General features: G+C 35.6%; 1 protein-coding gene across 7 annotated transcripts in view; it reads left to right on the top strand.

Moving 5' to 3' along the window:
• The window catches only part of Adgrv1 (adhesion G protein-coupled receptor V1), a 483,421-nt gene that overhangs the window by 71,342 nt on the left and 398,143 nt on the right, over positions 1-13,936 (top strand). For all 7 annotated transcript variants that reach the window (XR_015438967.1, XR_015438966.1, XM_087180966.1 and 4 more), the window contains one exon: positions 11,798-12,171. Coding sequence is in view for 5 of the 7 variants with exons in the window: in XM_087180966.1 (XP_087037092.1) it covers positions 11,798-12,171 (374 nt within the window). In the remaining 2 variants the exon portion in view is untranslated. The remainder of the gene's footprint in view (positions 1-11,797; positions 12,172-13,936) is intronic.

Raw genomic sequence — 13,936 nt, 5'->3', positions numbered from 1 at the left:
TGAGTTATGTAAAAGCTAATGTATTAAGTTCAAGATTATTTCTTTTATGTGATAATATGGAAGTTGATCATAACAACTGTTACTGCATGCTGAAATATGGACGTTGTCTTCAGGAAAAATTTTGTCAAGAGTGTTTGAAATACAAAACAAGATCTTAGTGGTTTTGTAAGGCAAGAAACCTGCTTGGCCTCAACTTTTTAAAAATACGAATTGGATAGCCACACTTGCTTGTCTGATATCTTTAATATTTTTGATGATCCTGATGCTTTTATGCGAGGAAACAATGCAATATGTTTTTCAGTGGCAGATAAAATTGAAGGAAAAATAAAACAGAAGTTAGGCCGGGCATAGTGGCACATGCCTGTAATCCCAGGGCTTGGGAGGCTGAGTCAGGAGGATCTCTGTGAGTTTGAGGCCATCCTGGGCTACATAATGAGTTTACCAGCCCAAACTAAATCAGAAGATCCTGTCTCAAAAACAAAAACTAAAAACTTAAAAACAAACAAAACAAGTTAGAAAGTTGGAAAAACAGTTTCTGTAGATTCTTATGACATGTACCAAAGTTTAACAACAATTGTCAATGAAGTAGATAATCTTGATACTGCACATCTGTGAAAAGTTATGAATGAACATCTTACAAATTTGTTAAGAGTGTTTGGAATTTTAGTTTCCTATCAAGAGAAGTTCCATGCATATTCATGGATCCCATGGACCCATTTGTTGCATCCATTTTTGTATTCATGAACCCATTTGTTTTTCATCAAAAGATCACTTGAATTTAACTGTAGCACTACAGGATAAACTGGAGCTAGCTACTGATGAAGGGTTGAAGAAAAAGTTTGAAAATCCAGCATCCCTTTATTTTGGATAAGTTAAAAATGAGTATCCTAAACTTGCCATGTTGCTTTAAAATCTCTTCTTTTTTTTCCCCCTTCAGCTGGCCTGTGAGTGACAAGGTTCACTAAATGTTGTTAAAACAAAACATAGGAATAGTTTAAATACACATTATCCCCCAAGAGTAGCTTTGTCATCAATCCAACCAAGATTAGACAAATTAACAAGAAAGAAGCAAGTTTATCACATTAAAGACTTTAAATATTGACACATAAGGTGGTAATGGAAAGTATGCATTTAAGCATTTGGTGTGAGGAATTTACTGTCGCTTTAGACTTCGTTTAGTTACAGTTGTGAGATTATGAAAAGTGAGTAAAATAGCAATTTTCTATATAGGCTGCCTGTTTGTAAACATTCAGTGAAGAATTTATACAATTTCTGTAATTTTATTTTCTTGTAATATTTATTGAAATATGCTTTTTAATTTGTTGACTCATTAAAAATTGATGAATCTTGTAAAAAAAAAAACCTACAAAACTCAACAGTGGCAAATACATAAAAAAGAAAAAGGATTGAATTTTATTGATATGGAAAACCATCAAACCACAAAGATGAACAAGGGAAGAAAGGAATACATGCACAAAACAGGGAGAAGAAGAAAAAAGACAGAATGACAGGTGTGTTGCATTTACTTATCAGTAATAACCTTCAATATAATGGATTAAATTTCTCAAAGCATACAGACTGGCCGAGTGGATGAAGGAACTAGACTCAATGATATTCTGTCCACAAGAAAGTCACTTCACCAATAAAGATACACTTACTGAAAGAAATGGAAAAAGATATACCATGCAAACAGGAACCAAAACTAACAAGCCAAATAAAAAGTTCAAGAAGAATTAGTTATATAAAATAGACTTTAAATTAAAAAATGTAAAGAGCCAAAGATCACTACATGATGATAAAGAGTAATTCAATGAGATGTGGTAATTATATATGTACTCAACAGTGTGGGACCCAATTATGTAAAGAAAACATTATTAGATCTATATGGAGAGATAGACCCTTATAAAGGAGGACTTTAACACCCCATTTTAGTGAATAGATGAGGGACCCAGACCAAAAAAAATCAGCAAAGAAATATTAGAGTTCAAATGTACTGTGGACCAGGCCTAATAGACATTTATAGAACATATTATCTATCAGCTGCAGATTACACATTCTTTTCATCAACACAGAATATTCTAGATAGACCATGTGTTAGAGCACACAGGGAGTCTTAGAAAAAAAACCCCAAAAGTTGAAACTATTAAATATATCTTCTCTGAGCACAATTGAATAAAGCTAGAAATTAACAAGAGGAACTTGAGAAATTGAACAAAAACATAGGTGTTAAACAGCATTCTCTTGAGAAGTCAATGAAGAAATTGAAGAATTTTAAAAATTCTTAAATGAGAATAAAACCCTCATATATTAAAACCTATGGGATACAGCAAATGCAGTTATTAAGAGGAAAGTTTATAGAACTAAGTCCTTCCTTGGGGCGGGGGGGGGGAGATTGAAAATACACTGCCTAACAGTGTGACTCAAGGAAGTAAAAAAGCAAGAACCAACCAAATCCCAAATTAGTGAAAAAAAAGAAATAAAGATCAAGGAAGAAATACACAAAATAGAGTCTAGAAACATAATATGAAATGTCAGTTAAATAGTTCCTTTGATAAGATAAACAGAGAAACAACCCAAATAAAAACAGAAGAGAAAAGGGACACATTGCAGCTGATACCACAAAAGTACCAAGGATCATTAGGGACTCTCTGAACAGCTGAATGCCAAAAAATTAGAAAATCTAGAAGAAATATAAATTTCTGGATACATATAATCTCCCAAAACTGAACCAGAAGACTCAGAGAACAAACTATTCATTAGCAAGAAATGATATTTAATTGATGATAAAAAGTGTCCTGCTGGGTGTGGTGGTGCACACCTGTAATCCCAGCATTCAGGAGGCTGAGGCAGGAGGATCTCCATGAGTTCAAGGACAGCTTGGATGACATAGTTCAATGCCAACCTGAACTATGTAGCAAGACCTCCTGTCACAAAAAACAAACAAATCTAAATCCACCACCAACAAAAACAAGGGTCCCAGAAAAGAAAAGCCCAGGACTGGATGGCTTCACTGCTGAATTTTACCAAACTTTTAAATAAGAAATAATGGCAATTAGCCTCAAATTGTTCCAAAGAATTTTTTTTATTTTATTGGTGCATTTTAGGTATGCAATACAGTTACATTCATCATTGGAAATTTGTACCTTTACCTCTTGGTTCTTATTTTTCCCCTTTCCCCTGCCCTCCCTTCAACCCCTCCATCCCTCCCTATTTACAAAGACTTTGTTTCCATTTTTACATTTTCTCATATTAATTCCATTCCCTTCTTTCCTTTCCCCTACCCCTTCCCACTTCCCCTTCCCCTTTGCCCCTTTTCTTTCTATTTCACATTATCTGTTACACTTTTTAGTCCTTATATACACTTTCAATTTCTCACACTAGAGAAACAATTCAGTATTTACCTGTGTGTGTCCTATCTATTTCACTTAAGAGTATTGCCTCAGTGTGAATCCATTTAGCTATAAATGTCTATAATTTCCCATTTTTTTATGAATGAGTAGTACTCCATTTTATTAAAAAATTTTTTCTTTATCCAGTCTCCAGTTGATGGGCAATTGGGCTGTTTCCAAGTTTTGGCTATTACAAATTGTGCTGCTATGAACATGGGTGCACATATATCACTGTGCTATGATTCTTTTAATTTTGGGGGGAAGATACCCAACAGGGGAATAGCGGGGTCAAATGGGACTTCCAGTCCTAGTTCTTTGAGGTATCTCCATACTGATTTCCACAGGGGTTGCACCAATCTACACTCCCACCAGCAGTGGAGCAGGGTTCCTCTTTCCCCACAGCCCCACCAGCATTTGTTATTGGTTGATTTCATGATAGCAGCCATTCTTTCTGGGGTGAGGTGGAATCTCAGCGTTGTTTTCATTTGCATCTCTCGAATGACCAGTGATGTTGAACATTTTTTCATATGTTTATTTGCTATTTCTACTTCTTTTTCTGAGAAATATCTGTTCATTTCAGATGCCCATTTTTTGATTGGGTCTTTACATTTGGGAGGTCTGATTTTTTAAAGTTTTTTATAGATTCTAGATAGTAGACATTTGTCTGAGGAACAGCAGGTGAAAATTTTTTCCCACATTGTGGGTTGTCTCTTCACCCTGCTGGTAGTTTCTCTTGCTATGCAGAAGCTTTTTAGTAGGAAAAGATACCACATGTTGATTGTTTGTGCTAGTTCACAGGCAACTGAGGTTGTGTTCATAAAATCTTTTCCTACACCAATGTCTTCAAGGGTTCTACCTAACCTCTGTTCCAGCTGGTTCAGCATTTCTGTTTTAATATTTAGATCTTTAATCCATTTGGATTTTAGTTTAGTGCATGGTGAGAGATACAGGTCTAGTTTTAATCTTTGGCAAGTTGAAACCCAATTTTTCCAGCACCATTTGTTAAAGAGGCTATCTTTCCTCCAGTGAGGGTGTTTGGCTCCTTTGTTGAAGATGAAGTGGCTGAGTGTGTCTGGAGTTGTTTCTGCATCTTCTAATCTGTTCCACTGGTCCTCAGGTCTGTTTCTTTGCCAGTGCCATGCTGCTTTTAGCATGGTGGCTTTGTAGTATAGTTTCAAGTTGGGGGTTGTGATATCCCCTGACATGTCTCTGTTGTCTAGAATTGCTTTTGCTATTCTAGGTCTCTTCTTGTTCCAAATGAATTTTTGGATTGATTTCTCAAGGTCCCTGAAGTATGCTGCTGGAATTTCCATTGGGATTGCATTGAATCTATATAGCAGTTTTGGAAGTATGGACATTTTCACTATGTTGAGTCTTCCTACTCAGGAGCAAAGGATGTCTTTCCATTTTCTGTTATTGTCTTCAATCTCTCTTTTCAAAGTGCTATAGTTTTCAGAGAAGAGGTCTTTGATTTCTTTGTTAGGTTGATTCCTAAGTATTTCAGTTTTTTGGATGCTATTGTGAAAGGAATTGTTTGCCCTATTTCTGTCTCAGTGAGTTTGTTGTTCATATAGAGGGAAGCTATTGGTTTTTTTGTGTTGACCTTGTATCCAGCTACACTACTGAATTTCGTTACTAAGTCTAGAAGACTTTGGGTGGAATTCTTGGGGTCTTCTGTATAGAGTATCATGTCATCTGCAAATAATGACAATTTGACTTCTACATTTCCTATCTTTATTCTTTTCATTTCTTTCTCTTATCTAATTGCTGTGGCTAATGTTTCCAAAACTATATTGAACAAGAGTGGTGATAGTGGACATCCTTGTCTTGTTCCTGATTTGAGTGTGAAGGATTTCAGTTTTTGACCATTTAGTATGATTTTGGCTGTTGGTTTTTCATAGATAACTTTTATCAGATTGAGGTAGAGACCATCTATTCCAATTTTTTGTAGGGTTTTTATCATAAATGCTTGTTGGATTTTGTCAAATGCTTTTTCTGTGTCTATGGAGATAATCATATGGTGTTTGTCCTTGGCTGTATTGATATAGTGTATTACATTGATTGATTTGTGTATGTTGAACCATCCCTGCATCCCTGGGATGAATCCCACTTGATCAGGGTGTACGATCTTCTTGATGATCTTCTGTATTCTGTTTGCCTTTATCTTCTTAAGGATTTTTGCATCTATGTTCATTAGTGAGATTGGCCTATAGTTCTCCTTTTAGGTTGGGTCTTTCTCTGCCTTGGGGATCAAGGTGATGCTTGCTTCCAGGAATGAATTTGGGAGTATTGATTCCCTTTCAATTTCATTGAAGAGTTTAAACAGTAGTGGCAGTAGTCCCTCTCTAAATGTCTTGTAGAATTCAGCATTGAAGCCATCAGGACCTGGGCTTTTCTTAGTTGCTAGGTTTTTAATTACATTTTCAATTTCATTGGTTAATATTGAGTTGTTTAGAATTTTTAGATCATCGTTTAATTTTGGTAATTCATACATGTCTAAGAATCTGTCCATTTCTTCTGTGTTTTCCATTTTATTGGCGTATAGGTTCTTGAAGTAGTTATTGATGATCCTCTGGATTTCTGCTGTGTCTGTTGTAATTTCACCCCTTTCATTCCTACTTGCATGGATTTGGGCCTTTCCTTTTTCTGATAAGGTTGGCTAAGGGTTTGTCAATTTCATTGATTCTTTTGAAGAACCAACTCTTGGCTTCATTGATTTTTTTGTATCGTTCTCTTAGTCTCCATTGCATTGATTTCTCCTCTGATCTTTATAATTTCCTCTCTTGTATGAGGGAGGGTTTGTCCTGCTCTTTTTCTAGAAGCTTGAGGTTCAGCATAAGGTTGTTTCACTGGGTTCGCTCTGTTTTCTTCATGTGAGTATTCACTCCTATGAATTTCCCTTATAAGACTGCTTTCATTGTGTCCCATAGATTCCTGTATGTTGGATTGGCATTGTTATTTAATTGTAGGCACTGTCTGATTTCTTCTTTAATTTCCTCTGTGACCTATTGGTTATTCAGAAGTGTGTTGTTCAGTTTCCATGTGTTTATGAAATTCTTTCGGTTTCTTTTGCTATTGATCTCCAATTTCATCACACTTTGGTCTGATAATATACAGGGGATAACTTCAGTTCCTTTGGACTTAAACATGTTCTATGCACAAGTATGTGGTCTATTTTGGAGAATGTCCCATGTGCAGCTGAAAAGAATGTGCATTCTGATTTTGTAGGGTGGAACACTCTGTTAACATCTGCTAAGTTCATTTGTTGAAGAGTTCGATTGAGTTCTAGTATTTTAGTGTTTATTTTTTGTCTAGTTGATCTATCTATTTGTGAGAGTGGGGTACTGAGGTCCCCCACTACTGTTGTATTAGTGCTTATGTGATTTTTCATGTCCGTTAATATTTGTTTTATATAGTTGGGCACAGTAGTGTTTGGTGCATAGATATTAATGATTGTCATCTCTTCCCCTTGGATTGTTACCTTTACAAGGATGTAGTGTCCTTCTTTGTCTCTCTTAATCAGTATTGGTTTGAAGTCCACTTGATCTGCAGAGAGGATAGCTGCACCTGCTTTTTTTCAGGTTCCTGTCTCATGGAGTATTGTTTTCCACCCTTTAACTTTCAGTCTCTGAATTTCTTTTTGAATTAAGTGTGTTTCTTGTATGCAGCATATTGTTGGATCTTGCTTCTTGACTCATTCTGCCAGTCTATATCTTTTGATTGATGAATTGAGACCATTAACATTGATGGTTATAACTGATACGTAGTGACATCATTGCCATGAGTTTTTCTTTTTGTTGGATTCTCCCCCTTTGCGTTTAATTTCTTGTTGTGCCTGATGGATTCATTCTGCTGGGCTTCGTGGGGTTGTGATCCTCATTGTCTTTTCCTAGGATATTGTCTAAAACTTTTGGAAGTGCTGGTTTGGTATTCATGAAGTTCCTAAGGTGCTCTTTGTCATGAAAGTATCTTATTTCGCCATCAATTTTGAAGGATAGTTTTGCAGGGTAGATCAATCAGGGTTGGAAGCTGTTTTCCTTTAGGGCTTGGAATATGTCACTCCAAGCTCTTCTTGCCTTGAGAGTTTGTGTTGAGAATTCTGCTGTCATTCTGATGGGCTTTCATTTATACGTGATTTGTTTCTCTTCTCTAACTGCTTGTAGAATTTTGTTCTTCTGTTGAGTTTCTAAAATCTTAACTATTATATGCTTATGTGTAGATTTTTTTGATCAAGGCTATTTGGAGTCCTATATGCCTTACTTATCTGTATGTCAAGTTCTTTTCCCCTTCTTGGGAAGTTTTTTGCCATCATTTTTGTGAACAGTTTTTTTATGTCATCTGCACTCTCTCATGTTTCTGGATTGACTTTGATCAGTCTTATGTTATTCTTCTTTGCATGGTCTAGCAGCTGCTGGATTGATTTCTTGTGGTCCCTTACTATTTTAAGAATATTTTTCTTTTCCTGGTCACTAATTGCAATCTTATCTTCTATATCTAAAATTCTGTCCTCACATTGGCTCGTTCTGCTGCCTAGACTTTCGATGGAGTTTTTAATCTCCTGGAAATCTATTTGCATCTGTTTTATGGATTCCATTTGTTTCCTATGTTGGCATTGCATCATGTTCCTGAGCTCCTCTATTTTCTTAGTCTGTGTCTACTCTAGATTTATTAATTATGTCTTGCACTATGGCCACAATCTCTGCTGTTATCTGAGAAATTATTTCTGATTTAATTTTTTCCAGATCCTCTTCTATTGCCAGTTCAGGGAGGCCATGTGGTTGAGTATCGCATTGTTCCATCTCGTTTTAGGTGATCTGTAAGTCTGTTTTTGAGACTTGTTTACTTGTCTTCTCATTTCAGTGGGGAAGGGGGTTGCTGCTTACCTCCTTGGTGCTGGGTGGGGCTCTGATCTTTTGCCCTGGGTCCGGTGATATGGCAGCCCAAAAAGCTCAGCTGCTCGGCTCTGGGGACCTCTTCTCCTTTGCACTGGGGGCAGCAGTACGGTAGGCCAAAAGGCTCACCTCCTCAGCTCTGGACAGGGCTCTACTCCTCTACGCTGGGTGTGGTACAGCAGCCTGAAATGAAGACATTCGAAATCCTCTCGAAAATTGAATCTAACTCCATATAAAATGATTGTATACCATATTCATGTGGGATTTATCCCAGAATTGTAAGGGTGATTCAAAATATGCAAATTGATAAGCATATTAAATCTACAGAATAAAATATTAAAACCTATAGGATAATCATAATAGAAAAACTATTCAGCAAAGATTAATATCCCTTCATGATTAAAAATGATCAACAATTACATATAGAAAGAATCTACTGATAAGAAAACTAAAGCAAAAAAAATGACAACCTGTAGCTTATGTCATTCTGAATAGGAAAAAGCTGAACTCATTTTTTTCTAAGACCAGAACCAAGTCAAGAATGTCCACATTTAACATTCTTATTTAATATAGTATTGAAAGTCTTATCTCGAGCAATAAAATAAGAAATAGGAGATCTAAGTAGGAAAGGAGGTCAAATTATTCTTGATTACAGATATCATGATTTTATATGCAGAAAAATCTGAGACTTCACCAAAAACAAAAAACAAGAAACAACATAAGGACAACAAAAAAACCCTGTTAAAAGTGATGAATAAAGTCAACATACCAAAATTAGTAGCTTTTTCCCTGTGGCACTGGGGATACACAATAATGAAATTGCTGAGAAAAAAGACAATAAAGCAATCCCATTCAAAGAACTATAATGATAAAAACCTTGAGAATAAATTTAACTTAGGAAGTAAATGATTTCTGCAATGCGGATTATAAAACACTGATGAAGAAATTTAAAACACAGAAAAAATAGACATCTCAAGGTCATGGATTGGAAGAATTAATGTTGTTAAAATATGCATACCACCCAAAGGAATCTACAGATTGAATGCAGTTCTTATTAAAATACCCATGACATTCATCAGAGAAAAAAAAAAGCTTTGTAAAATTTGAACACCAAAAGACCTTGAGTAGCTTAAGGAATCCTGAGCCAAAAGAACAAAGCTAGAGTCATTATAATTCCTGACCCCAAGAATACTACAAGATGATAGTAATCGAAACAGCATGATGCATAAAAACATGATGCATATGCCAATGGAGCAGAATAGAGAAACCAGAAATTAGTCCATATATTCACAGCCAAATGGCTTTTGACAAAGTCAGCAAGATCATATATTGGACAATGGAAAATCTCTTCAAAAAATGGTGCTGACAATACTGGATATCCATATGCAGAAGAAAGAAACTAAATTCCTCTCACCACATTCAAAATAAAAAAAAAATAGATAAAGACTTGTATATGTAAGTTCTGAGACTTTCAATGTACTGAAAAAAATATAGAGCAAAATGTTCAGGACAGTGGTCTGGATAAAAAAATTTTTGATAGCTTCAAAAGTCCAGGCAACATAAGCAAAAATTGACAAATGGGATTACTTGAAACAAAACGTTTCTGTGTAGCAAAGGAAACAATCAACATGTGAAGAGACAACCTACAGAATGAGAGAAACTATGTGCAAACTATTCATCCAACAAGGGATTAATTTCCAAAATATATAAAGGACTCAACTATACAGAAAAAAAATCTAACTAAAAAATACACAAATTATCTGAACTCATGTTTCTCAAAAGAAGCTACACAAATGACCAGCAAGTATATGAAAAAGTGCTAAACATCACTAATAATCAGCTCTCCTCTGCCGAAGCCCTTTCACCATGCTGTTCTGCTTTGGACCCTCCCAAGTATGGACTAAAACCTTAAACTGTGAGCTAAAATAAACTACTACTTTCAGTTTTGGGTGTTGGGTATTTTGTCCTAGCAGTGAGGAAAGGAAGCAAGATGCCAAGATATGGAATCAATCTATTTGTTTAACAGATGAATGGATAAGGAAATTATGTATGTACTGATATCTTTATAGCTTTTGTATTTTGGATGATTTAGCTTGTAACTTAAGTAGTTACAATTAGAGAAATACTGATTGTGTTTGTTCCAGAGGATTAGTGATAGAAGGAAAGCCTTTAGAATGCCTCCAATTTGCAGTACCTGGGATCAAACTTAAGACCTTGCACTTACAAGGCAGGTGCAGTGACACTGAGCTAAATTCCCAGCCCCAGTGCCTCTAATTTGTACAGTATTTTACATTTATAAGGTGTTTCTACATATATTGCCAAAATTGGACATTGCTATAGTTCCTTCTATATTTAATAGATAAGGAAATAGAAGTCAATATTAGTAAATAGGCAGCATTCACAGCCAAGACTTGAATTTAAGCTTTTAACTCCTATGTCAATGTTCCTTTTAGTGTATCATGGAAATAAAACTAAAAGAGACATGATCGCTTTTGTACCCTGAGTGTATATTGCAGTGGTGGTGAAGGTGGTGAACTGCAGTGGGCTGTTGAATGTGCAGTACGCATGACTGCCCTAAAAGCCATCTGCGTAGGGACTTGTAAGCTGCCTTCACTGAGACCATCGACAGGAAGCGTTACTTGGACTTTTTTTTTCCAAAATCACTACCAAGTTTTTGTCTTATGTGAGTTATTACAGATGGAACAGGAAAGATATAAGAGCTGGTAAAATCCTGAAAATGATTGTATTGAGTTACAGTGATAGAGTTGGGCTGCATGTTATTATTATAAAAAGTCTCTCATACTTGCATATAATATTTCTGGAAAGAAATATTTCCAATTCTATATTTATTCTATTTATTATATGGTAAAGATATGTTTGATCCACAGAAAGTTTTTTTGCTGAATTCTCTAACTCAGGGTGAGTTTCTAACACATTAAGCTTTGAAGTTCTCAAATAATAATAATACTGACATTTAAATTATGACTGAGCTAAATCATTCTATTTTTCTTTTTTTTTTTTTTTTGGTACCGGGGATCGAACTCGGGTCTTTGCAGTTGCGCAGCAGGCGGCGAAACCACTGAGCTAAATCCCCGGTCAATCATTCTATTTTTCAATGGGCAAGTTGATTAAAAATATTATAGAAGAAATATTTATCCAAATGTCTATCATGCCACATACATGCATAGATAGTGTATGTATGTATGTATGTATGTATACAGTTAGTTATTTTTCTGTCAAATGCTTTTGACAGACTGATAGACGGTCCTTTTAAGGACATCATTTAATTTGCAGATTACCAATTTTTTTAGTATAAAATATCATAAATCCTAGTGGTTACTTTAGTCATTTGGACCATAATAGAATGTAACCTTTATTTGACTATATAGTAGGTATGCAAATGTTACACATCACAAATATATTTCATTAAATCAGTCCCATTTTCTGAATCACAGTTGATATTTAGGACAGGATAGTTGTGGATATTGTAGCATTTAAACCCATGTCTAATTCCAGGTCCTGGAATACTGAGAATTGGGGCAGGCATGAATGGCCATGACAGATTTACGGGTGTGCTGCAGGATGTGAGGGCCTATGAACGGAAACTGACCCTGGAAGAAATTTATGAGCTTCATGCTATGCCTGCGAAGAATGATTTACACCCCATTTCTGGATATCTGGAGTTCAGGCAGGGAGAAACCAACAAATCATTTATTGTTTCTGCAAGAGATGACAATGAAGAGGAAGGAGAAGAATTATTCATTCTTAAACTAGTCTCTGTGTATGGGGGAGCTCACATTTCTGAAGAAAATACTACAGCAAGATTAGTAATACAAAAGAGTGACAATGCCAATGGCCTGTTCGGTTTCACAGGAGCTTGTATACCAGAGGTAAGTAGTGAGCTTAGAGATTTAGGGTTAGGAATTCATTTCAAGTGGATCTGTTTGAGACTGAGCTTTCTTTCATTTGGTAAGATTGCTCAGGCAACTACAGTAAATCCAGAAGTGTGCTAGAGCCAGTGTTTGCAAATATGAATTACAGTCCCTGCTCTTATGAGGTCACAGTTTAAATAAGCTTAATGCATTGACAAGAATTAATAACAAGTCAGCAAATAAATCTTAACAGTGTTAAAGTTAATGCACGTTAAAAGAATGCATAATTATATGCTACATGCAATTTAGTTTTGGCTACTGTTTTGGATACCATATAAGCAAGTGAAATAATATGTATGATAGCTTCTACAAATAATTATAAAAGCAACTTTCTTCCAATGTGATTTTTCATTTGTGAAACAAAGAGTTACAGCATTCTTCCATGCTGGATGTAAATGCCTTTCTTATCAGACTTCTTGGCCAGTGTAATTCATTAGATTGTTTTACCATGGTTATCAATTCTTTGTAAGTTTTCAAAGATTCGTAATCATCTTGATTTCCTATATGGTAACTTGAGATCTCATGAAACTACTTCACAGGTGGTGTGTGTGACAGCGACAGGTTGATGTTCATAAAAGGCTGCCAAGAAACAAGAGAGCCTTTTCCTTTGCAAGTTGACTCTAGTATGTTTAGAAGGGTGTATATGTAAGTTGAAATGATTAAGAAAAGGGGGAATGGATGTGATTGTAATGTTACATAGTACAAATATGAAAATATCACAATGAAATCCAATATTTTATACAGTTTATATGCATTAATAAAAATGGAAAAAAAACAGGGATGAGTAGAACTTGGAAAAAAATATATAGATCACTTTTTATTTATTTATTTATTTATTTATTTTTATTTTTAAAAATTTTTTTGGTACTGGGGATTGAACTCAGGTCCTTGCACTTGCGAGGCAGGCAGCAGAATCACTGAGCTAAATCCCTGGCCCCCCAAAAATATATAGATCACTTACACTGGCACACCTGGCTTTGTGGAATGTCACGTTGCCCCTTTACCCCTGGCAACAATCATGAGAGATCCTCAAAGGGTAGTCTTTTTTATATCCGAAGTAAAGTATTCTACACCAGGGACAAAAATATTATATAAACCTACAGCTTAGAAAGGAAGTATGCTTGCCTGTGGTGATAATGCTTTGAAATGGATATTCAGCCATCAGAAACCTTTTACAGATTAATTTTATTTGCCTTCCAGATAATCCATAGTATAAGTGTAAAACATACTGTTACTCTCCATATCTGAGGTTTGGAAGCCCAAGAAATAACTAATCTAAACTGTGTTAAATGAAACAAGATCGAGTCAAATGCCTGGTTCAGATCTTGATGGTTATTAGTGGTAATGAATCTTAATTTTCTATTTGCTTCTAAGATACAAAGGGAAGGATTAGAATTTGAACTCATGTCTTGTGACTCCTAACCTGTTGTCTTTTTGTCTATATGTTCAATGTTATTATCTCTATTCTTGAAAAGACAGATAGCTTTTGTCTGGTGCAAGAACCACCATAGTGTCATGTCAGGTGAGATTCCCTTCAAATCTAGTCCCTACCTGTGGCTCTGACCCATCTGGGGTCGTTCTGTCTCTTGGTCAGTGTATTTCAGTCTGACTTGTCTTGTTGAAGTTCCAGTGTCAAGGCAGCAGCCTTCAGTAGCCTCTCCGCCTACATCATATTTGGAGTCTCATATTTTCTCTACATCATATTTGGAGTCTCAGCTTCAAA

Source organism: Heterocephalus glaber, unplaced genomic scaffold (assembly GCF_053883595.1).
Source record: "Heterocephalus glaber isolate CG9 unplaced genomic scaffold, H.glaber_assembly_v1.0 deba00001465, whole genome shotgun sequence".
NCBI lineage: Eukaryota > Metazoa > Chordata > Mammalia > Rodentia > Bathyergidae > Heterocephalus > Heterocephalus glaber.
Note: the sequence above shows the minus strand (reverse complement) of the source record. Positions and strands in the feature narration are given on the sequence as shown.